Raw genomic sequence first — 26,206 nt, forward strand, 5'->3', positions numbered from 1 at the left:
CTACAGATGAAGTCCTGTACTTGTTCCCATCAGCATAAGTTATAAATGGAGGATAACAAACCACCAGTGAGCTCACTTCCATGTAAATTGCTGTTCGTTCTTTCGAAATTACAACAAAAAAAGGGGGGGGGGGGACTGAAAATATGTGCAGTGACAGAAGCCTTCCCTCTTGTGCATGCTTAGCTTGGGAGATTGGATGCAATAAAACAGAAATTGCATTCAGAGACAATGAAGAGTGTCGAACTTTTCAGCTTTGCACACTTTGCATCTTCTCTCTATTCCTTTAAACACCAATTTATTGTGTTTTTATGCACACACACCATTTAGACATCTGGCCTCACAGGTTTTCTCCTCTCTCACCCCACACAGCTGCCATAATCAGAAGCCCACAAATCAACCCTTGTGCAGCCCCCCCCCCCCCCACCCCACCCCCCCCAAGCTCCTCTGCCCATAATTCTAAACTGCATGTGGGGAGCTCTGTCGCACCGCTTCATGCTTTTCTACCCACACTCCCGTTCCGACAGATCCGTTCATTTACCAGTCAGTCTGAGTGTAAAAGTGATTTACTTGTCTTTAACATCTCTCTCAAGTCTCTCTGTCAGGAGGCGAATCATAGTGAACATGCATAACTGAGCAGCACACGCGGGGTCACTTTACAGGCTGGGGGGGTGGCGGTGGTGGTGTTGAACCCCTATGAGCTAATGCCACCAGAGGAATCTCGTCTGTCTACACTCACACTAGTGCTTGAACACACGTGGATGCAGTCACGTGCAGCTTTAACAAGGGCACAGAGGAGGCTTTTTTTTTTTTTTTTTACATTGGTGTTTTTAGTGGCACCAGGATGTTGGATTTATTCTTTCCGCTGGCATGAATCTTGTAATCCATCACTGTTAACACCTACTGGATTGGCCCTCTGTCAGCTCCGGAGATGGTATAACCACAGGAGAGAATTCATTCTTATCTTCTGGTTTTGGCAAATAGTTCTTCAGAGTCTTGTCATTTTTGGGTGATTAAACCATCGCGTTGTGCAATGAAAGCTCTGCTTGGAGTCTGTGTGGTATGACGGGGGAAAGCATATGTCTACTGGAGGAGTGTTCCCACAGGGAATCTCTGTCATCTCCAACCACATGTCTGCACAGAGCAGCGTTTCTCAACTAATGGAACGGGAGGATGGATCACAGCAAGCCAAACCAGACATTTGAGATGGCAACATGTGTGTTTGTTACCCATGTCAGGTTTGAGGCGTAATCACGAACGAACACACCAACGAGCGCTGTTTCCCTCAGTTTGTTTTGGTTTTTAAAAACTCCTGCATTCGCACAAGTTTGCATGCTAATGTATGTTCACTCTGACCAGACACCCATCCCTGAAGAAGACCCTGTGTGTGTGTGTGTGTGTGTGTGTGTGTGTGTGTGTGTGTGTGTGTGTGTGTGTGTGTGTGTGTGTTACTAGTTCTCTCACTCACTCTCACAGTGATCTATTCATCTGTGGCCTGGCACCCAGATATGGAGTCCGGGTGAGAAAGACAGAGACTGAGAGAGACTGTTCGGACCCTGCACAGTGACTCAATGCTAGCTGTCTGCCTGGCACAGATTAGATCAACACTGATGAATATTCAACAGTTGGCCATGGCTGCTGGAACGACCTACGTTTTGTGTGTGTGTGTGTGTTTTTTACTGAGGCAAAAGCTTGGTAGTCAGTCCTCTCACTCCTATGTTGTAAAAAAGCTATTTCTCAACATCCTACAAATATGGCAAAGCGCTTAACTGAAGGAATTACTGAAAGTTCTAGTTATGGATCAGATTGCATGTCTTAATGATGACCTATATTCCAAACTGAAAAAACGATACGCTAAGCTTGGCCCCCGATGTTGACAGTTTCCATTTGCCGTCATGTTTCCACAGAACCCCTGTTTGAAGTAACAACACTATTAATGTTTCCAAAAGTAACCCAGAGGCCAGTCTTGAATATTATATTCTTTCAGCCGAAGTTTAGTCCAACAGCTTCCTCCCTCGATCCTAAACGCACGTCTTCAGCACAAAGACAGGAACTGCGCCGATCTAAACTACAGCAAGCCGGAAGAGCGTGTTTGCTTTAGAGTGCGGTGAATATCCGAGGAGGTAAAGGGCATCCTTAATAGAATCCTCAAACCCAGGAACAAACCGACAAAAGACCCTCGCTCATTCAATCTGATAAAAATCCAAATTGTACAGACCTCTTACTGAAGCTTATTTTTAGGTTTTCTGCATGTAGAATATTGAGCGCAAACAATGCGTTCTCTTGTGTGTATTTTTTTTTAGTTCAGTCGGAGCTGTCGTTTTTATTTTGACACACTAACTCTCAGCCGAGAGATTTACAATATTTTCCACATCTTGTGCAGAACGGATTATTTAATCAGATTGTTGAAAAAAATGTGAGGCGGTGAAGCCGTGCGAGTGATGGTGTCACCCTGCCACCCTGCCATACCAGGTCTGGAATTAATGTTCGTCAGTTGAGGAGGTACATTTTATACGCCACTAATTGTAAGTGAATGTAAGAGTGGTTTTAAAATGCTGTATTTATGGTCAATGCAGATGTTGAAGGGGGATGTGCCTCTCAGATAGTGTGCTACCTTAATCTGCATCTTGTGTATATATACACACATGGGCAACACACGGACTTAATCCGAAACACATTTAGGTGTTTTTTTGTTTTGTTTTGTTTTTTTAAACTGGAAAATGTGATGAAACCTTTTTCCTAAAATTCCCCTTTCTCGAGTTACAACATTGTATAAATAGGATGTGTTTTTTTTAAAACAACTTGTTGCAGGTCTTTCCTTAAAACAAATTCACTCAAGAGTGCATGTTGAACTGTTTTACCCCCAAGGTAAATGTGTTTGTCTTTGACCCGTCAGACCACTCCTCGAATTTCATGAAAGTATTTTTGTGTGATCTTGCTGACAGACAAACCAGCGAGTTAAATCAGAACCTTGACGTCACTCCCAAATTGTGATTTTTTTTCTGCAAAAACTGCCTTTTCCCCCTCTCTCGATTATCGGCCTTCCTTCCTCTGGATGTCACTGGCCAACCCATTCCAACCCCGGCTAACCTTCTCTTCCCCTCTGCAGGATGGTTCCCTGGGTAACATAGATGACCTTGCCCAGGAGTACTCGGAGTACTACAACACCTGTTTCAGCGACGTCAGCGACCGCATGGAGGAACTACGCAAAAGACGTGTTTCCCAAGAGCTTGACATGGTGAGTTAAAACACACGTGCACTCTCGCGCGCACACTCAAAGTCACCCAAGCAAAGTTAAGTAAACTCTGCTCCGAGCTCAGCTGCCCACCTTTTAAATTGCTTTGGCTAAATCTGTTTGACAAATTCCGCAGTAATGACTCTAATGGCTCCTTTTTAAATGAGTCTCATCACTTTTACTAAGTGTGATATTCAAAATCTGGCAAGGAAAAGCAAAGGTGTCCTTCAGTTTCTCAAAGGCAGTGCATGTGAATGAAGCTGGTGGTCCATGGGGGAGTTTGGCTTCCCTTTTGACAAGGATGTAGGGTAGTGGGGCACCTCTTTGGTTGCCTAGCTGCAGACAAACGCATGAAGGAATGTTGCTGGTGCTGCTACACAGGGCTAGCTCTTAGTAGCACACCATCCAGCGGGTCCAGCCTTGAAGCTATTAGGTGTTCATGCTAAATTCGTAATTCCTTCATGACTTGGCGCTGCCTGACTCGGTTCACTTCTTCTCCTGCAGAATGTACTCACGCCGATGTTTCCTTTGCTTGTCTTACTATGGTGTCAGGCAAAACTCTTCTCCCGTTTTTTAAGACTTCTTTTTGAAGGCAGCCATGGGGTTCTGCTTGGGTTGAGAGGTAAAGCTTGGACAGATAGCTGATTTATCGAAGTCTTCCCTTAATGACTCCAGGCTCACGTGGCAGTCAGGAAAAAGCATTGGATTGTGGATGTTTTGCAAGAGTAGCGTTCTCTCTCTCTCTGTGTGGCCGTACATTTTGATCTATCATTCTCCGTCATGTGAGTGATATAAATTACCCTTTAAGGTTTCCTTCTTCGGAGATAAAACAAGGGAAGAGGAAGCAATTAGTGCTGATTTTGTTGACCGTGTCGAAGAAGAGAGGGGAAGAACTAACTGGGCCGTGAGCCCGAAACCTCAGCGCAGGAGGAGGATGAGGATGTGAACAGAGGGAGACTAAAGGGAGGAGGATGAGGGGGGGGTGAAGAGAAAACGAGAGCCTGCAGCTGTCCCGCCACTCTCCAAAGTTTGGCAGCAAAATACAAGAGAAGTGGATGAAAAACATCAAGGAAGGAACACGGGTCAGACTACACCTTGCTGAGCGTTCTCAAAAGCACGGTGTCAACCCACGCTATATGGATTTAACTTTGCCTTGTAGTTCGGTGTCGTCCTCTCCTAAAATTAGGTATAAGTCAAGACAAAACTTCCTCTAAGGCAATACTCTTAGTTCCTCAAGTATATTCTTGGTCAGCTTTGTTTTCACTTTCTATCGGGATGGCTCAGAGGCTGCTGGGCTGTAGAAGTGAACTACACGAAACACTGGCCGATAGTGAGAGTGCCAGCTTGATCCCATCTCTCTCAGGACTAATAAAAATGGTCCTAAAAGGTCACAATGTCTTACCTACATGAATGGGGAGACATTTAGAACATGGCACGAAGCCTTTAAAGGGCACAGGAAGGTGCTGCTGAAAACCTACTCCCTCTCCGGTCTTTGTCCTTCTCCGTGTCTTCTCTATTCTAGACTGTAGACTTGCATCATCTCCGTAGCTGGAGTTAACTTTAGCCGTGAGCGTTCCTGGTCCTCACACTATCAGATGTTGGAGAGCTCAACAGATGTGTCATTCCATACTGGATAAAGGTTCAACTTTGTGTGACGGTGAGAGATGTCCTCAGCCAATCACAGACATTAGTATCTGCTGAAATAAAATCGCTCGCGGTGCATTTGAGCCTGGCGTCCCGCTTTTATGACGGCTGGAGTGCGAATAGACAGTTTGGTAAAATACACCAGTTGGCTAAAGAATACTTTTTAAGGTCAATGCTAGCTTGCCATTCGAATTTAACAGTCAGAAATTCTGTTCTCTCAGTTTGTGCAAGCCGCCATCGCATACACAGGAATACAATACACTGGAAGACCTCAGGACAGTCGAGTGGCAAATCTTATAAGGATAAATTGAACAGATTCAAGAGAAATGGAAGGACATTTACGAGAAACAGGAAGTGTTGGGGGCTTTGTGCAATGTTTTTTTGTTTTGATAAAGTTTTCAACTTTTCTTTCATCTTGTCTTCAATTTAGCAAGCTGTTTATGTATTGGTAGGACTGGACACATTTTTTTCACTCCATCCTCTCACCCCTCGAACAGGGAGCAGTTATTTGCAGTGCAACTGATTTTTCGTTTCAACTTGCCTCTTGCGCATATATTCTGTCCAGGTATTCTCTCTCAAACTACTGGGAAGCTGTTGTTGAGGGAAGTAACACAGGATCAGAATGGATTCCCCCAGTTCCTCAATAAGTGGGATCTAGACTGAAGTAATTGGGGGATTTTTTTTTTTTCGCTGGGAATATTCCTGCCAGTAACCTCATAGTTTCTGTATTTTGGCTTTAATCATCAAGTCAGCGAAGAGAAAGAAGAAGAAGCCTGTTTGTTCGCGTTTCAATTCTCCATTTATTCGTGTTGAACTCTCATGCTCGCTTATCCTCTCTTTGGCTGGTTCTTTTGCCTCCTGCTACTTCAGCAGTTAATATTTTTACAAATATGCAAAGAATATGGGTTTTACTTCCTTAGCGCAACCTTTTTTAAAACCTTTTATAAAAACCTTTATAAATTAAGCAGTGGCTTCTCTGTTCCTACTGGGAGCCGATGGTTGCGGCTCTCTCTGTCCATACACTCACTTCCTGTCTGGCCTCCCGCTACATCTTCATGTTAGCTATTTGAGTAGCTGGGACACAAAAGGGATAAATAAACATCCCCTTTGGGAATGTGACCTATGGATTAACGCTACCACGCACAGATTCCCAACACTCCTATAGACAATGAAGAGCTTGGATGGTTCTCACTGTCACACTGATTCAGTGATAAGACGGGGTAGATATCGAAAGAGTTTAGAAACATGACATGGAAGGCTCTCACGGCCAGATTCTTATCATTTTGACCCTTTTTTTTTTTCCTGTTTTGATTACATAGAGTACAATCCAAATGAAGGAGTTTTTCGCAAAAGTTTGGGTAAGGCTTCGAATTGAGCCTTTTTTCAGACGGTCTGTCGAAGAATCATGAGGGTGTAAAAAGAACACCCAGCAACATCCCAAATATGAAGCAACAATAGTTTTCTGGCTGGTTGGTTGGTTGCTCGACGTGCTCTTGTTTGACTGTTCTCTGACCAGGACTAATGCATTATTCTCGGCAGTAGGAGGGATACACGTAGGGCTGCTGCAGCAGTTTTTGAGGGGCACAAGCTCTCTGCTGCATTGTCCAATCTTGAATAGTGCATGGAAGAATTGAACACAGTCTAAGTTGGCCTACGCTAAAAAGAGCCTTGACACAGAGGTGAACAGTTATTGGTATTGGTACAAACAACCCCCCCCCTAACAAATCGCACTATTATCATTTCAATTAGTATTTCCATTCAACTTTAAATAATGAAACGGTAATCATGTTTTTTTTTTCATTTTAATATTGATTATTTAGTCAAAATGTCACAATTACATTTGGTTTGTTTCAAAATTGTTCAGCCCTGGGGGGCAGCTGCTACTGAAGGTGAAAACACAGACGTGGAAGCAACAGGAGGGACCCCGTAGACATGCCGAGACCGGTGGGTGGATAATCCTATATGGCCGACAGAGAGAAAAACATCAAGCTTGTTTTGCATCTCTCTCAAACCTCCCCGAAGATGGAGTAACATATAAATGACATAAAACATACATCAATAGGAATCGTTTTGGGATTAGTGGCTGCAGGGTGAACCTTAACCTCAAAACATGTTGTCAGCCATAATGAGACATTGCCTAAGTATCCTTGGCAATGTCCTCGAGAGTACCTTTAATGCCAAGGATATACGAAGATGCCGCAGAAGATTAAATTCTTGTCGTGCTTTGGCTGAAATCCTTTATGTGTTGGTGACAAGACACAAAACAGATTGGTGTGATTGATCTGGTAACCTCAGGAATGCTCAGCAATGGATTTCTAGAGAACACTTGGAGGTCGAGACTAAAGTACAGACTTGTGTTTTGCCATGAAGCGAGGAATAGTTTGGTTAATGGGCTAATGCCTGCATGAAGTTTCTTTTTGTCAAAGTGGGTCAGTTCAGCGGGGTTAAAGCTACATACTGTGAAGAAAGACAAACTGTCATGACTTCTCTTGCTTATTTGCACTGTCTACCTTCAGGCCAGAACCCTAACAAGTCGACGTGCTCTAACAGAAGCCTTTGTTACCTTAAGATGTCTCTGAAATGATGTTGGCATAGCTCCTTTGTTGGCGTAACCCGTAAGCGACGTGGTGTATTTGTAATTTTTGTTGTGTGATTTATTAGTCAGTGTTGGGATCGCGACTCTGTCATTGGAATTCGTAATAACTCTGGTATTTGTCTTGAAATACCAAAACAATGAGGATCCACAGGGCTTAGGAATGCTTCACACTCACACACACACTCTTCTAAGTCGTTTGGAACAGACATAGTTAGGTGTTACTGAGTGGGCTGCTGGTTTTAAAGCATGCAGCAGCTCAGAGGTGGCATAACTGACTGTGGTTTACTCTTGCCCACATGTATTTTCTGGTTTTTTTTTGTTTTAATTTGTATTTTTGAGGTTTAAATGCCGCTGCGTGAGTGTGTTGATCTTCCCATGAGCCAGGTTTTTGCAGGCTTGCCATGCAGGTCCCCACAGCTAACGTCTTTGTGGTCTTGCACCAGGCTTTCCAGTTCCTCCGCAGGCTCAATCCTACCTAACAACCCCACACACACACTTGCTCGCCCACCCAGATTCACCCAACCATGCCAGTTGGCGTACCTCCACTAAGACACCTGGTCTTTCTAGTTTCACCGCATATCTGCCTACTTTTGCTTGGGAGTTTGGCACTAACACGGCAGTGGGATCTCATGCCTTCCTCCGGTGGGTTTTGCAGTCGTGTTTGGACTCAACTGCAGCTATTTAGCATTCAGTGTTTCTGTCCTTTCCCTCTCATTAACATTCAAGTCCTGTAGCAGTGAAGCAGAATAGAACAGTAGTTTCTAGTTGTTGGTGGAAAGAAATCCTGGGCATTGGGCTGAAATTACAGTCACACAACAGCAGCCTCCGATGCCTCAGCGTGTGTGTTTGTGTTTGCTGGACTCCCTGTCTGAAGACATCGTGACCCCTATTAGCTGAAGCTCACCCTCCAACGCTTCCCGTGAGCTCTTCCCTTTTACTTTTATTCAATTCAGTCACACTTAAGCAATTTCACTCACATGCGTACCAGATTTTTGGGGATAAGTAGGGCAGTATCTCAACTGATGCTGTAAAGTTCATGTAAAGGATAGCGTGCCCCCTCTGGGAGTGTGTTGAGAGATCTAAGCGTCACACACCCGTGTACAGACAACCCCTTCAAAAAACAGCATTGATCTAATATGCTCTTTCAAAATAGGTGTCAGCAGTTCAGCTGGCAACAACCATTTTTTTTGGGGGGGGGGTGGGCTTCTCTACACTAGAGAGAAATCTAAGTTTACCTTGGGAAGCTTTTTACATGGATTTTTCCATCCACATCCTGCATTGTGGCAAATGAATTCTCACCGATCTGCATCGTAAGGCAAAAAAGGGATGGGGGGGGTTGTTTTTGTTTTGTTTGTTTTTAACTCATCCCCTCTTGGTTCCGCCCTCATAACCTCTCCTTTCCATGTCAAAGATGGCACGCGTAGACAGGGACTTAGAGGATCCAAGGAGAGGGAACAGAGAGCTGCTTTGTATCTCTGACTCTCAGGAGGTGTGTGTGTGTGTGTGTGTGTGTGTGTGTGTGTGTGTGTGTGTGTGTGTGTGTGTGGAGGGGGGGTGTAACCTTAATTTTGGTATATGTCTGTGGTTGTGTCATGATCTAAGTAAGATTTTATCTATTGTGTATGCATGAGCGGTACTTTTACAGGACGCCATGTAGAACCGTGATTGAAATAGATTTTACAACCAGCAGACATGTATGGCGGCTGCAGCTATTATTTACTGGCACGACCGGCGTGTTGCTTCTGCCGCTGCAGGACGGAGAAACCGTAAAGCAGAACTGATAACAAGACGAAGTCTCTGCTACCATTGTGAAAGTGATTTTTGTGTGTGTGTGTGTGTGTGAGTGAACACACCTTGGTGATGGTAGTTCACCTTGTGTCTGTGGTTTTTCTTAGTACGCCCACATTATTCTGTTATTTAAACAGAGCCAACTGCCAAAGCTGTGCTTGTTTAAAGGTTCAGCGTTGTTTCTTTGTGTCAGAACTGCTTTTGCAGGAGAAAGGCATCCATCGCCCCCATCCCAGATTTTCCCTACCCACAACCTGCTAATGCAATAAGGCCACATCCTGTACTCCTGCAGGGTTGCGAGACAACGTTTTTTTATGACTTTGGACAGATGCCTGCTGTTCCCTGACTTATGGGGATTCATCTATACATCCTGACCCCGTCTTCTTCCACTGTAACAGACAGACAGATAAACAGACCGCGATGACCAGGAGAACTTGGAGTGCTAAAGCTAAAATTAAAGACAGCCAGTCTGTCTCGCTAACATCTCGTCCGCCAGTGGACCGCTGTTGTGATAAGTGTAGGGTCTAGACATGTTTTGAGGCTTTTAACCACCTCAGTCAGCACTTTACATCCTCTACTCATATGACCCGCAGGCTACAGGTTCTTAAAAACCTACTTTAAGAGCTTATGTCACTTCTGACGAAGTCCTTATGAGTGTCAGCCACTCACTTAGTCATGAGTGTGAGGAAGGCTTCTGCTGCCTTCCTGTCTAAGAACAGAAAAGGTTAAGATAAAGGTCACCCTGACTGGGAAGTTGGAAACTTCATGTGGCGGAAGACGATCTCAAAACCAGCTTCCTTTTGACTTTTAACTCACAATCTCTAAAAATCTGGGTGTGGGGATGAGATCGAGGACCGATGCGTGTTTCTCAAAAACAACTCATTTCCGGTTCCTGCTCTCCATTTGGGGATCTCCGTTTTGTCATTTAATGATTAAAAGCGGCTCCTCACCTACCAGCCTGAAACCTGCTTCCTGAGGGTCCGATTAGCCATCATGACACGGCCGATGTCATTTCCTTCAACTGGATATACTTACCCTCCAGTAAGATTCCTAAATACCACCACAGCTGCATCGCTACCTACTCTAGTTCACAACACTGGATGCGCCGATGGTGAAATTCTGAGTCGATATGGATACAGAGGTTTAACGTGACAAGGCCCATGGTGATGGCTCTTGTGTTGTTTTTGTGGTTCAAGACAAAGCAAATATCAGGCGATACCAAAACAATATATAGGTATTTCTTCTATATATTTTTTTTTTTTCCAACACTGATACATTTTTTGGGGGGGTGTTGTCTTGGTGGTTCAAGACAAAGCAAGTATCATTTATAATAACATATTATACCTTTTATTAGTGTGTCTTGATATACAATTCCTTGAAATATGTTTCACAGCACACTTACTCATGTGGGTAGTCACCATATTTTCATACACCCCCAAAAAATGTTAATATTAGAATCTGAATATATATATATATATATATATATATATATAAGATGTTTCCTGTAATTCTGTAGTCAGACAGAAAGTAGAGATAGGAACTAAAAGTGTTTGTTTTTTTTTGGTGGTGGTTTGAATCTCAGAAGCCACTTCCTCAAAAATGGGCTGTAATATTTCAAACCACAGCACCTCACCTTAGTGGCCTTATGAGGTGGTAAATCATAGATTAACTCTCGATATGACACCACAATAATACTTCGTGCACAATACTGCATAATCGTGTGGGAACGCGGTGATTCTAGGATGTATTGCGACAATTCATCCGTGATACATCAGGATATTTGGGAAAAAAATACCCTAAAAAATTATTATTATTATTGTGAGTTTCACGAAATATGACTCCTGGGGTGAAGCGAAGTCTTCGTACAGTTAACACGCTAAAGGGGGATCTGTCCGTATTATTGAAATATGTTTCGGTTTGAAGCAAAAATCTGTTTTTTTCACCAGTGTATTGCTACAGTATCACATCACAAGAGGTTAGAAACTAGATCCTCACAGCGGTGGTTAACATAAGGTTGAAGACACTGGCTGATGAATTCCGCAAGTATATTTTTAAACTCCAGCTACTTGCCTGGAGCACGGCACTGACCCCATCTGTTCCTGTGGCGATTAACGGCTGACACTGAGTAGTGGGTTAGCACCGGGAGTTAGCGCCTGTACCGATCCCTTGAAGCCGTGTATTAACTTTAAATAATCACATGCTGCAGGTAGAAATCTAAGTTGCAGAACATGCTGTACCCAGTCCCCCGTGTCCCCAATATGACGAGAACATGTTCAGACCTTCCAGACAAATATTCAGTTATCCTCCTCTGGTTTAATATAGTTTCTGTATTTCAGGGCCAGTCTGCATATCTCTCCTCCCTGATCACTAGTTTGACCTCGCACTGCCATGTAGGCTCTAGAGATCTGAGACCAACCAGCAGGTTTTGCGTGGAGGGAGGAGACACAGGAACCTAACACACACCGGCTGCGTCAGTGCTCTTCTATCTTCTCTTGCTCTGCTTGGAAAGGCTAAACTCTTGAGTAGGCAACACCACCACCACCCATTAATACTGAAAGGTAATTTAAACAAGTAGGGCTGGTTTGTGTACCTGAGTCCGGACCAGACTTGTTCAGTTGGTAAGGAGGGGCTGGTTGGTGGTGTGCATACACGTGCCGATGGTTGTTTTCACTCATTTACAGGTGTGTCTCCATGAACCTGACCAAAGAATGTCACATGAGGGCATTACTACACACGCCATCCACAGCCGGCTGTTTCCTTCTACTGAACCGGTTTTGTGTTTCAGCTCATCTTCGGTTTGAAGCTTATACCAGGGCTGTCAGCAAACATTTGAAATGTGCATATATAATCAAATTGCCTTAATCGAAAACAGGACGCTTGAATGTGAAGATGAAACAAGACCACTGCTGTGTGACTCAAGAGTTCTCACTGCATCTGCATGACAGGAGTCACACAACATTGCTTTCATTGATTTAATAGCAAATGTAGGTCAAACAGAGCTGAAGAGACAACAACTGTGTGAAAATGATGGCAGAGGCCTCGACTGCAAAGAGGTTTGCCGAACAAATGCCAGCTTGGAATTCAGATTTCGACCTCTCCATCAGTATGGAAATGACCAAATATGTGTAACAATTAGGTTAGACTGCCGCTGTGCTCTTGGCTCTCTCTTTGTATCCTCCTGACTCCTCTCTCTCTCTCTCTCTCGCTCTCTATGTCTCTCCCCCCCCCCCCCCCCCCCCCAACTGGTCAAGGCAGATGGCCACCCACCTACAGCCCACCAAAAGGCAATTTGTCTTCGAGATGGATCGATTCACTTTTTTTTTCAGTTTTGATTCAGTTATGATACTGTAGTATTTTTCTCCCCGATCCTACAGTACAGACACTTCAGGTGATACTCTTAACTGATTATGCTACCAGAGCTCAGATTTTTTTTCTCCAATAAGAAAAAAATATTTACTGAAATGTTGAAGTATCATATGTATTCCAAAGTAATTTATTTGCACTGTGCATTGATTGGCAGTGATACAGCAGATTCACGGTACAGTGCAAACTCCTGAGTAGAATCTGGACTGGTACAAAGATTGGAACCACCCTCTGATATCCAAACTTTGAATGAAGTCAACCAATCAGTGAACACCATCAATACACATGCCCCCGATTCAAATATTCCTGATCTGAGAAGTCATCACGAGTTGTTTCTTCTTGCTGCTGTCACTCACGGGGAATTGCTGGGTCTCTTAACTCGGCCTGCTTTGTTGTAAAGTCTCATGGGGTTACTTCAGTTGTGATTTGGTGCCACCCAATCAAAACTGACTTGTTTCACCAGCTGCTTGTCAAAGAGTCACAAAGATCTTCGTATTTAAATGAAGTGTTACTCTATAATTTATTCTTAAATGTTGTTAAGTGTTGTCACATCCATTTCTTTTTCTGGACATTATGGGCGCATTTTACAAAAAGACAATGGTGGCCAAGTGTAACAGCTCGAGTGAGTAATGAATTCATAGATGATCTCTGAAACTTAATTTTGTTTTCTCTTCCAGGAGAAACAGGACCCAAACAGCGTCTCTCTGCAGCTCCGCACTGAGATCCAGGTAGAGACTTCAAACACATACACGCACACACACACACACATAAACACTTGAACTTGAACTGTAATTGCTTTTGTGTCAATTCTACACGATTTATCAAAAATGTCAATGTGACGTCTATCCCCTTCTCCTTCCCCTCAGGAGTCATTAGGTTTCAGCAGTGAAGTGTCCACCCCAGAAACAGACAGAAAGTAAGTCACCCCCCCCCCCCAACACACACACACACACACACACAGAGTTCATCACTGTAACATGTGACCAGAAGAGCCAGCAGGACCGTGAAAAATTGTCTCTGTTGCATGTCAAAACAATATGTGGTGCAGCTTGCGTCTGGATAGCATCAAACCCTCCACGCCTGCAAACAAAATCATGCATCACATTTAGCCTGTCTCCATGTCCACAGCTAAAAATGGACACACACATACACATACACACACACACACCTCCAGATGTAACCTCATCGTGATGGATAGATCCCCCAGTGTGATGACTTGTACAAAAGGTCGCTCACTTTGCCAGTGGGGAGTTGAGGTCGAGTCGCCAGGTGGAGAACCTCTGACCTGATGAATGAAGGTAATAATGTGGTACAGAGGTGTCAACGTAGGTTCAGCTGAGTAGAAACGTGACATTTGTATTGTCAGCCATCAACAATATACAAGGGTTTTTTTTATGAAAGAAGTATTCGATCAAATAAAGGAGTATTTAGTTTTCTCATTACTAATGATGGCGTCATTGTTAGACTTCCGTGCTAGATTATACCTTGCTGGAGCTGAAGGAAAACCACCGACTGCTTCCTCCGGCTGGACTGCTCAGGCTGCTTTTTTTTTTTTTTCTGCCCGTCTGTGCTTCCTTCCTGCCTTTGTATCCAGTAAAGGGTGGAGGTGGGGGGTTGGGGGGGGGGGGGGGGGGGGGTTGGCTGAACGATTACAGCAAAGGAGCTCAAACAGAGGAGCAGAATTGGAACTGGGCATGGGTGCGGTTCCTTTTCCACTGATTCCCGCAGCACAAAGTGTGTGCGTTTGTTACATAGCACTGGATTTTGTGTGAATGTAATTTTCTCCAGCGCAGCCCGCAGGGTATGAGATCACACACATGCTTGACGCCAACTAAATTGGTCAGCAAACGCCTCCTAAAAGTTACTATAGTCTTCACTGTATTACATGTACACATTTCACATAGTGCATGTGTACTCAAAGAACAATTACTGTGCAGCAGCTACAACATTAATGAAGTAGCTTCTAGCTCACTCAAAAAGATCATGAAATGCAAGAAAACCGAACTGTACCAAGTGAGAATATAAACAAAGTATAGCAGAGCAGGAGGCAGTTATTTTTGCAGTATTTTGCAGGAAAAGCTTTGCAGCGTGTCTTTATTCACATTTACTCGGCTTCATTGATTGTAGCTTTTGAATACGATAAAATCTACCTGTAGGAAGTTAGATTGCAAAGTGAATTCAACAGGACAGTTACCTCACTGTGCACTCTGATGTTTCGCAGCTTGTATTGCGCTCGGGATATGTCCCTCAGAATATGGTGAGGCTGTGACAAGCTGGACAGAACTTTAGAGTAGACGCGCCTGTTCCAAGATGATTTTTTTCCAGTCAGACGGAAAGCAAGAGAGTGGGTGAATCACAACATTTTAAGCTGACAATGACGCGCACGTTGATATTGTAGCGCTTCTGCAAATAAATCAGTGTATGAGAAACACTGGGTTGTTTGCTGACAGCTTCCTCTAAATATCCTCTGATCGGACAGACGAGGCACAGCAGGGCTGATCCCCTGACCAAATTTGGGCCATAAGCAGAATTTAGTTGTTATGTAATTATGTAATAAGAGAAACTTTGGGGAAATATTGGGGAACTTAGGATCAAACGGATGGATGTTTCTAATTGCGTGAAAGCTAATGTATTGACTACAAATTTCTATGGACTCGATGTGAAGACCCTCACAACTTATGGCTATTGGGAAATAACATCCCCAGGCAGCAGCAAGATAGCTCTGATCTGGAACCGAACGGTTATAAACTTAGAAAATATGGCCAGCAACAGTCTCTTGTTCAACAAGAGTGAATGCAGACTCAAGGTTTTAATAAAACTGAGTATTGATGACTTACAATGGACAATATTGAAGTCTTTAGTCCTGGCAGAGACTGAGCTTCTCTTCAAACTAAGGTGCATGTATTTGCAGATGACGCTTTAGATTATTCCAACTAAAGAGCAAGTGCAGAATGCAAGCGTCTTTGCTGCTCGTGACTTGATTTTACCATTTCTCCACCTGTATCCTACTGAGCAGCTAGTGGCTGGTGTGTCTGACCAATTGTTGGTCAGACTGTTGATTGGCTGACTTTGGTCAATATAAGATGACTGGTCTCCCCTCAGTGCGTGATCCCGTACACACAGTGGGAGTTCTGGAAATGAGGGCATCAGTACCTCTTGTTTTGAGGGTGAGGTTCTACCGGGCATCACATCGTAGGCTGTACGGGGTCAAATTCTTATTGTTGTATGTTCTGATATGTCCTGGATGTCCTGATTTAAAGAAAAAAAAAGTGAAGCATTGCTTTCATATGAATTTGGTGTCGAAGAGTGAATGGATAAACCACCATCATAATAGGGAACCCAAGTAGAATTCCAGTCCCCGTGTGCAAAAGCTAAATGCTAGATATTCCTTTATGCGGTTCAGGAAAGATCATACCTTTTATTCCTGTGTTTTCTTTATTTGCCATGTTTCTCTGACGATCACCTCCATGTGACCCTGGTGGAATTGTAATGTTCATGTGACAGCCACGTGCAGCAGAGGAAGCGCATACCACAGACATGATCTCTTCTCCCATTGCTGTATATGCTGCACAGACAAAGGATGATGGGAACCAGATGCCAAATTTGGGAATGACGTCTCTCGGCTCTTCGTGAGAGGCCCAGAATCTACCATTCTCTATCTTCTTCCTGTCAGTCTGGTTTCTTTCGGTCTCTAGGCCTCATTTGCTTTTTCACCCTCTCTCTCTCTCTCTCTCTCTGACTCTCTCTCTGACTTTCATGAGACATGGTATCACCTTAATTAATCTCTAATGGAACAGTTTTTTATTCACCTGTCGTCACCTCTGTCACTTCCTCTATTTCTTCTTTCTGTTAGAGGCTCCAAATCCATTTCTGGTGTGAAAATTAGATGGCACATCTCCTTATTAACCTCTCATCAAAAAAAAAAAAAAAGAAAGAAATATGCCTGACTGAAAATAGTGTTGTATTTCCCTCATTGGGGCGACATTTGGGACTCTGGCCAGAGCTAGGTTCTGTTACACCTTTAACCACACCCAGATGGGGTAATACCTGTGCTTAAGCAAGGTGAGAAGTTAAACCGCTAGTGGTCAGTTAAGACAAGATTTAAACTCTGTAAAGGTTTCATGCATTGGGACAAATATGACCTCAATCTCATCCCTCCATTGACCAAAGAAACTGTCCCTTCGAGTCCATCTCCCCTCTCTCACAACCCTGTTTTCAATTACATCTCCTATTGTCACTCACCATCGTTGTGAATGGCTTTCAGGTAAAGTGATTTATCATGTGCAGGCTGACTTTATAGAAAAGCCCGTTCCATTTCTCAGAAACATTTCCCACACACAGCCTCATACACGGATACTCCTATCATCACCCCTCTGCCAGACAATAGCACCCAGAGGAGATTACCCAGACCTGATCTTGGGCTGCGCCCCCCACCACCACCCCCGTCCGTCTCGCTCTTCATCACATTGTTGGCAGGAGGCGGGCACAGTTCTCATAATGCCTTACATGTAAATAGTGATGACAGCAAAGGCTGGAGGGTTCAAGCTGGGGACTTCCTGTTTTGGATGGTGATTGATTGGTGGGTATTGTTACAAAAGGGGGGCAGCAAACTTATCAGTGAGGTTAACAACAAGGGTAAATGGATGTTGATGAAAGCATACATCTGCACAGACACAAGATACAAGGCGATGATTAGCAGCTCCAAAACCAGTAATCAGCGCTTTGTGAGTGATATTTGCAAACTAAATGCCTCGTCTCCATATTTACCACTTGATTTTTGCTGAAGAATGGAGGGCACAGTAGAAAGTGTGTATGTAAAATAGTCATGCATTGTTGAACAGAAGATGGTTGATTTGTGTGGAATGCATGATTCCATGTGACCTCTGACCTCTTGCATGACCCTGCAGTCATCATTCCTCTGCTTTTCCTGAGAACACTGACACTGTCACACCGGGTCATCACCTTCCATTGTGTCCATTAGAACACGGGGATCAGGTGACCAGCCTGTCTTAATACACACATACATACATTAACGACAAGTAGAGTATAATCCATGGGTAAGAAACAGAAATTGCATCTTGCTACTTGCAACTTCATCACCTTTCCTTGGCAGTATCTCTGTCCCACAGGCCAGGAGCTGTTCTAGATCCGTAAGTCATTGTGGATTATTGCTGCACACTCAGTTATGTTCAGTCTTTATTGTGCCTCTGTACCGGGGAAAGTTGTTGGCCATCATGGTTTTATGTTATCCGTCCGTATGCCCCATTTACCATTTAAACCATATCTTTGAAATCTATTGAGAGAATTTCTTCAAATTCTGCTCAGATTTCCTCTTGGACTCAAAGATGATCAGAAAAAAAATGAGGGGTCAAAGGTCTCTGTGACAGGCTCTTATCATGAAGGCACACAACTGTGTAGCCTAGTTTATAGGTTTCTGATGTTTAAAAAGCCAGTGTTCATTGGAGACTTTGACTGTGTATGCTTTTGTGTCATTCCTCACTTGCTTCTTTGCAGCTTGAACAACATCCTTAGCTGCTAGCTGGCACTTGGAAAGCCAAGGCCAATTTACTGGTAAACCCAGTATAAAAAAAAAAGCCATTTTTCACTTTGTAAAACAGACCTTCCTCAAAATGTATGGAGTTGCTCCTTGGCTCCTGCTACATTCTTCCACAAAGTCTGTTAGAATTCAGCTTCGTCCTTTTTGTGTAATCCTGTTTAAAGCCATACAAAGACCACCAATAACATAACCTCTTTGGCTGGTAATGTGATCACGAACACTTGTGGAGGTAGTCGCGCGCACAGAGATGAACCCTGGCATTTCATGTCCTCCAGTTTTCTCCAAAGTTGAGATAACCAGCTTTATATTATTCCCAAATTGGCAAGTTAGCTTCTTATGCTAATGAGGCAAAAGGCAGTTAAGTGTCCCGACTCAATGCAAAGGCTAGGATTCAAATAGAAAAGGAAGCCATAGATCTAAGATTAAACCAATTAAATTGCCTTGCCGCACAATGCTGGATTGACACTCCTTTCCAAAGTCATTCACGCGCTTTTTAAAGTGTGCGAGCATGCAGATGTGTGTGTATGCATGTGTGCACTGCGCCGGAGGCTAATTTATAGAGCAAGGAGGAAAGGGGGTGCAGCCCTGCCACAGAAAAGCTTCCATTGAGTAAGTTCTATTAGCATTAGCTCAGGACCTAGCCTATCTGAGAGGGGGATGAGCAGTGGGGCAAACCATGCAGGCTTCCATTCAATTAGCATCTCATTATGTTGCCATGGTAGCCCAGCTTTAAGCCGCATGAAGATTTCCCATTGCACCAAGAGAGGGCTGCCGTGTCTGAACAACACACATTTATCCAGAGAAGAGGGAAGTGACCTGTTCATTTTGTTTTGATCCTGTCACAATGTTTACTTCCCTCGCTTGTCTCATCGCATGCCTTAGCAGTCACATGACCACTTGCTCGGTTGTTTAGAGTGCGCGCAAGTGAGAGGCACTCAAAGAGACGGCTGTCATGCTGTAAGCAGAGAGATTGTCGTAATACGCCTCAGAGGGTCTTCTCTTCCTTGCCCACTTGGATTTGTTCCTCTTTGTTGAGCTAATTGAAGAGTTTTCCCTGTTACTTCCACACCTACACACACCTGTAGGCCGGTGTACACAGGTACAGTCTGCCGCGAAGCCTCACTGTCTGTTAACCATCTTCACTCAACCCATTTAACCCAATCTGAAAAATTTGAAGCCCCCACACCTCCCCTTTTTTTTTTTGTCAAGGAGACAGCAATGGATTGCTTAATGATGGAGTGTATGTCCTCCCTCACAACAAGCGAGACCCAGCCATGGCCCTAAAGAGTGCTGAACTCGAGTGAAAAGTGGGACAAGGCTGTTCATGCTTACCTTATGATTGGAGTATAATTTCATAAGCAGCCTTTGAGCTGTTATTTTGTACCCTTAGTTCTGTTTATTTTGGAAGGTTCTAATTTTTTTTTTTTTTTTACTTTCCATTTTTCCCTCTTCCACTCTTCCCCCTTGTCATCCTCGTGACTGTCTATCCTGTGGAAGGAAGTGGAAACACAAACAGGCTGAGTCTGCCCTGCGGTTTTTCCTCCTCCTCTTTCCCGAATCTCTCTTTCCTTCTCTTCCTTGTATTCTCCCCCTTTATTCTTCAGCCTCATTTCGTTGCCTTCTCTCCTCCTCATCCATGTTAATTTCTCCTCTCAGGTGCTCTGTAAATTATTGGTATTACCTTCATCTGGCCCTGCCAAGCATCAGGAACACAGTTCACTTTTACTGTAGTGCCACTAGTGACCCCACGTGGTGAACAGACATAACTGCAGCCTGCCTTGCCAAAAATCTACATTCGTTAGAAGAAATGTGCTTTGAAGTGCTGCAAAGATTGTCTTCTGATATTTTATGTTATTTCTCGGTTTCTCTAGAATGCCCCTGCACAAATCCAGCTCTGAAGATGGATCTGGAGGTAAGATGAGAGGCACTGGTGCAAATCTTTTTTCTTTTTTTTTCCCCCAAGCCCAGAAACAGAATTGAACCAAATCTTGATGTTTATTCAGGTGAATACTTATCCTCCATGTGACCGACTCTGCCTTCTGTTTAGGTAAATGGGACAACAAGAAGAAGAACAAATCTTTTTGGCAGAACTTCCGCAAGTCTCAGCACAAACCCGTCGTGCGACAGACATCCAAAGGTTTGTTCGACACCATTTGTGAATTGCCGAAGAGATTTTGCATGATTGTTTGACTCACCTTGCCCCCCCTTTAGGAGAGGATATCGGCTACGTGGCCAGCGAGATTACTATGAGCGATGAGGAACGGATCCAGCTGATGATGATGGTGAAAGAGAAGATGATCACTGTAGAAGAAGCTCTGGCTCGGGTAGGAGCCTCCATCCCGCCTCCTCATCTTGAACCCCATTTTCATCCCTCCCCTTAAGACTGCCAGTCTGTAGCCTCCCATGAAAAACCCATAATCCTCCTTTTTTATCCTGGTTTGGACTCCAATCTATGCCTGCTCTGGCTTACTAAAATGACTAACTCTTACTAACCCCTATGAAAACTCGCATCTTAATTTTGCGATGTCCTTTTTTTTTTTACACAACATGCTCTAGAACTAGTGGTGTTTCCAAAGGTTCACAAGGGGATTTGCGGGTGTGATCTCTTGGAGCGTGTGTGGGTTTATAACTGAGCTCATAATTGCAGGATTGATGGATTGTTACTCAACAGCTCCATCTGTTGATGGGATGTTTTGGTGCACAGTGGCTGTTCTTTCTAGGTGGACATGGTGGATACTCACCGGGCTCTCCCTGAAATCCCTTTCAGTTCATTCTGGGTGTTCTCCTTCTCTACTTCTCCCTTTATCTTCCCTCTTTTCTTCCTGTCAATCACCTTTTACTATGCCTTGCTTATGGGTGGCATGACCGTCCAGCGGCATTCCAGTGCTGGATTGCTCTGCACAAGGCAGATGTTAATGATCTTCCTTCACATTTTTTTCCCCCTCAAGAACGTTGATTTTCTCTCGTCCAATACCGTGATCTCAGCTTCTCTCTTCATGAATTGATACTCAGACGTACCAATCAATAATCAACCCTTGTGAATAATTAATTTTTTTTCAAACTGTTGTTGTGCTTGTGTGTCCTAAATGAGTGTGCATCACTGACCGATAGCATCGTATTGGTTTTCTTTAATGCCTAAACAGTTGTATGTAGTGTACGTCCAGCAATGTAGTGGACTACAAATCCTATAAAAATGTAAACAGTAGTCAGCCCCAAATCAGGTTTGGCCAGTATTTGCTGGGTTGGCTGCCTGTCTGCAAGGAAAGATGCTTTCCCTCTGGTCATAAAAGCCCTGCTAACATCTGGCTTTTATCTGCAATAGGACAGGGTACAATCAGCATTCACTCCCTCCTTCATTCAGGTATTTATCAGCTCCAGCTCTGATTCGCATTAATGTTCAAGTAAAATCTATGTAAATGCGGTGTTTTCTACCACCCGCATGCAACGAGTGGCCAGTAACTTCGGCTGCTGTTTGTCGTCTCGGCCACAAACTGAGCTGCTCGGTCCGCAGTGAGTTTGATCAGAAAAAAAGGCGATTCCTCCTTTGCTCACACCGAGATAGGAAGCAATCGGCTTTTTTTTTCCTTCGTAGGTCGACACAAACTACACTACAACACGTGCACTGTATGTGCAGGGTATAAGATACTGGTAGATGCTCATGCGTTCATTTGTGCTCATTAATAGATATATTACGTATGATGTCATAAAGGGCTGATGACCTAATTGTCCTGACCGTTTCTTATTTACCTTATTAGGGGTATAAGTAACAAAATAAACCCATTGGCACTGGCAGCAGCTATCAGCCCAGTTATTATTTTCAGTGAATAGGAAAATCTCCTGCACGCTGTCTCATTTACTGCTGCAATATTTATTTATTTTCACAACATTTTTGTCCGTCTGACCTTCACAAGATATACGGGCAGAATCTCTCTCTCTCTCTCTCTCTCTCTCTCACACACACACACTCACACACACACACACATGCAGGAGCTGCCTGAATCATCCTCTACCAGTCAAACCAATTTCAGCCCTCTGATTGGATGATTGATGATGACACTGTGCAGGAGTTTTTCCTCTTCGTAGTTTGGTTTGCACCATCCGCCTGCCACACTGTGATGTGGTGACTTTTTTTTTCTTGTCACAATCGTCCCAGACTTTTACAATTGCTGCATCCCTAATCTCCAGCTCTTGTCCGAGGACTTAAAATGTATGAGGTAAGATTTATGTCTCCTGAGAAACTCGGACATAAATCTTTATGACAAAAAGTCACGCCTCTCACATCAAAGATGGGAACATTTTGAAAAGCCAGGGCTTTCCTGAATCAGTAATGCACCTTATTTTTTAAGTTCCGACAGCCTCAAGCTACTGTATGTTTTTTCACCACTACATCACTGGTTGAGCTGTGTGTGTGTGTGTGTGTGTGTGTGCGTGCGTGCGCGTGCTTGTCTGTCTGCATATATGCAAGATGGATTTTGATGTTCAGTATTGGGTAGAGCCATGGCATGCTGGGTGAGAGTGGGTGGTCCCGCCCTGTTCCTCTGCCTCTCTAAACTCTTCTTCTCCACGTAGCTGAAGGAGTATGAGCGCAGCAGACAGTCCAGCAGTTCTGACACTGCAGAGTGGACTGAAGGATCTGCACCCAATCTAAACCAGTCCTCAAACTGCAATGTAAGTACCCCCACCCCACCCTACCCAACCCCACCCTGAAAACCCTTAACATTCCTATCTCAACCACTCTCACCTTTCAGTTTGATATTACAGACTGTTGATTTCAGAGTGTGTGTATGGAGGTGTGTGGTGTTGTTTCTTTATACAGTAGACTCAACTAGTAATCCTTAGCTTGGTGGCTTTTTTTTTTTTTTTTTTTTTAAAGAAGACCATCCATCAATCAGATTCCTGTATGGTAACATATTGTACACTTTTATAACGCCAGACCATAAACTACCTTCACTCTACGACTCTCTCACTTTTTTTCCTCCCCTTCTCTTTCTGCTCTCCAGCTACTGAGCGATCTACAATAAATGCTTTGTTTGGACATGCAGTCTCTCCACCATGTCATGTGCCTTAGAATTCAGTGGGCTTTTACCTCTGTGGGTCCTCAGCTGCCAAGCTGCCCTCGGGGTAAACGTGAGCTCCAGCGGTGACAGACTTCTGTCAAGTAATCTTCAGGTTATATGAACTTCATCCCCATTTATTAGCCTTAATAGTCATGAGTATAGTTTAATGGAAATGTAGGCCTGCTCCGTTTCTACCTATGAGTGGTAATTGCAACTTGTGGAAAGGCGAGTGGAGTCGGTGCCTCTTGATCCCGGCAGGGACACGAACGTAGCCACTCTTGACCCAACATGCCACAGCATTTTTCTGACGTTTCCAAGAAGCAGTACTCCACTCTGTTCTGCTTAAAAATTACGCCAACAAGCTGCAGCGAGTAGTTAAAACACAAGGTGAAGACACAGTAACAGCGTGGAGCATAATTTTAATTAAAGAAGCATCTCTTGTTCATAGGAAGAATAGATACCATGAAATAATTTTGAAGTTTAATGTATTTTAACATCTAAAACTGCTCTATCTTACGTTTGATGTTTATTGATGTGCTAAAGCTTCAGTGCATCATCCTGGGTTCAGATATAAATGAGCACCCCTGCGTCAGATGAGTTCTGACTATGCCTCTTGAGCTCATTGCAGCCAGGTAAAGCTGTCATTGTTTTCTGGATGCTGCATGTGTGGACCGAAGCTCTGCTCGTATGCATTTATGAGAACACTCAGCATTTACATGTAGACCAAGCTTCCAGTTAGCCATCTGCTAACATAAATGTGGATAAATAATTCATTTGTGCAGCTCTTCTAGACATTTCAACTTCTATCAGACCATCTCCAATTCTGAGAGTGAAGCGGGGTCCTGTGTAGGGGGTTGTGTGAGGCTCAAAGCAATTTAACCACCGTTTTACAGGTGAAATGGCAACAACCGAGTATGCTAACAGTCAAGCCATGGGGCGTAAGCCAGCTGTCACTGGCTGAAGATGGAGACAAATGTTCCGTACAGTAGCTTTAACTGTATTACTTCAGTCACAAGCAAACTCAGTTGAACAGACAAAAAGGAAACCATGTAACTTTGAAGCCATCTTACACGGTAGAAGACAACAAAAAAAATGGGAGAACAAAACACCCCACTTGGGAAATATTCCCAGTGGGATGTGAAGCTGTGCGGATGACAGAACAAAGCCACCTCATGGACCTGCTCCCAGTGGATTGCAGGTGTCAGACTAAACAACCCCCCCCCCCCCGCCCCCCTCCTCTCTGAGGCAACACAGTCTTCAGTCAGCAGTGATTTGTCAGCTGTGATCTTTGTGGAAAAGACCTCCACACTTCCCCCGGTACCCCTGAAGAGTCTTCAGGATACTGTATGGAGGAGCTGGAGCTCAGACAATCACATCCTGTATATTCACTTGTGTTTACAGTCCACTGTCTCACTTTACTGTTTGTGTTTTCGTTAGTATACATTCATTTGGCTTTTTTTTTTTTTAAATGTAGGTCACAGCCACTTTTCATTAGTTTTGAACCATGTGGCATCATGTGGGAATAATACAGTCTGACACACACTGACCCACTTTTTTTTTCAAACAGGATGTGAGTTTATCCAAATGAAAAAATTCCACATGACTAATATATCTATTTTTATGCTGCTAATTTCTAAATACGACAACGTGGGCTCTTGTCTTTGATCCACTTTGTGCTGCATTTTTCATGTTTTTGTTGTCAAAGTCAAGGATTATTTTATGGTTTACATTCATGAATGCAAGGAGATCAGATCAGTTCTTTTAGAAAAGAACCTTTATGAACCCCTTTCTTCAGGTCATTTTAATGATATCATCTATATGAGATGATATCATTCATTACATGACATGCCATTAATTGTACATGAGATTTCTGATTGACGTGCCTCATATCCCTCAGTTACCATCAGCTCATTTCCTTTTGGACAAGATTGATTGATCGGGCTGTTACACACCAGGCGAAGGCTTACTGAAGGATTATTGTTTGGAGGAACACAGCTTAGTTCTGAGGGGCAAAAAAAAAAAAAAAAAAAACTTAAAGGCTTGAGGCGGAAAGGAAACATGAGGAAAGAGAAAGAGAGAGAAGATAAAAACTTTCTACTTGCCCTCCAGGCCCTGAAAGGGGGGCAGCTTCTTTCCCTTTGCCCCCAAGTTCCAAAATTGGCCACTTCAGGAAATATTTCTACTCTGCTGGGGCCTCTATCGGTGTCAAGTAGTGCCCCTTCTCCCTGGTAATGAATGGAATTAGGTCATTCTCCATTTTAAATAGTTTTCTGTCTCTGCATTCTCTATGCAGACATGATATACAGTACATGCTTGGAGCTGACATCAATGCAGTAGCATACATGTTGTCTGTCTACGGTCTGTCTTCCCTTGGTGATCACGGCCAACATTCCAAGACTGGCCATTAGCGATGTGGGGGCCAAGGCAGGGTCAGAGGCGCTCAAATACTGGGATTGTTCTCCGTGCACAACACGCATTTCTCTCCGAGCTGCGCCACACGGCACTTCCAAACAGTCGTTCATTCGTCTGAGCTGAATTCCCCAACGGGTTGCGTCTACAGACATGTTCAGATGTCACGAGTGTTTCTGACATTGTGGTCGAGGAGGGATGGATTTGGAGGGTTTGTTCTTGTCGGATGCAAAATATTGATCCCCAAAAGATCCGGTAAGATGCTCTTTACTTCATGAGAAGGATAAGAATTCTTAAAAGTCTGGCTGTGTTTGTTGGAACATGGGAACCTTAATTTCTACCGCGAGGGTGGTATTGTTATGGAGTGGTGCACATGGAGTCCATGTGCATGTCTAAAATGGAATGATCCATAAATTTCTTTGTGAATTGAAATGGAAATTTCTGGCACGGATTTGTTGCTTTGACCTTGATGGCAGCGGCCACCTTTCAGCCTGGCTTGATTCATGTCCCCATATGTTGGACTCTTCTGTCTGTGCAGGTTGTTTGTCCTGTTTTTGTGG

At 43.7% G+C, this 26,206-nt stretch overlaps 1 protein-coding gene across 10 annotated transcripts in view; it reads left to right on the top strand.

The window, feature by feature from the left end:
* sash1a (SAM and SH3 domain containing 1a) overlaps positions 1–26,206 on the top strand; it is a 258,670-nt gene that overhangs the window by 211,729 nt on the left and 20,735 nt on the right. For 9 of the 10 annotated variants that reach the window (XM_086190199.1, XM_086190200.1, XM_086190203.1 and 6 more), the window contains 7 exons: positions 3,107–3,235; positions 13,301–13,351; positions 13,490–13,539; positions 20,052–20,092; positions 20,228–20,317; positions 20,392–20,504; positions 22,750–22,848. In XM_086190199.1, the coding sequence (XP_086046325.1) occupies positions 3,107–3,235; positions 13,301–13,351; positions 13,490–13,539; positions 20,052–20,092; positions 20,228–20,317; positions 20,392–20,504; positions 22,750–22,848 (573 nt within the window). The remainder of the gene's footprint in view (positions 1–3,106; positions 3,236–13,300; positions 13,352–13,489; positions 13,540–20,051; positions 20,093–20,227; positions 20,318–20,391; positions 20,505–22,749; positions 22,849–26,206) is intronic. The other variant, XM_086190196.1, reaches the window with a different exon arrangement.

This window comes from Aulostomus chinensis, chromosome 20, assembly GCF_037954235.1.
Source record: "Aulostomus chinensis isolate RoL2024-O1b breed Wild chromosome 20, RoL_Achi_v1.0, whole genome shotgun sequence".
NCBI lineage: Eukaryota > Metazoa > Chordata > Actinopteri > Syngnathiformes > Aulostomidae > Aulostomus > Aulostomus chinensis.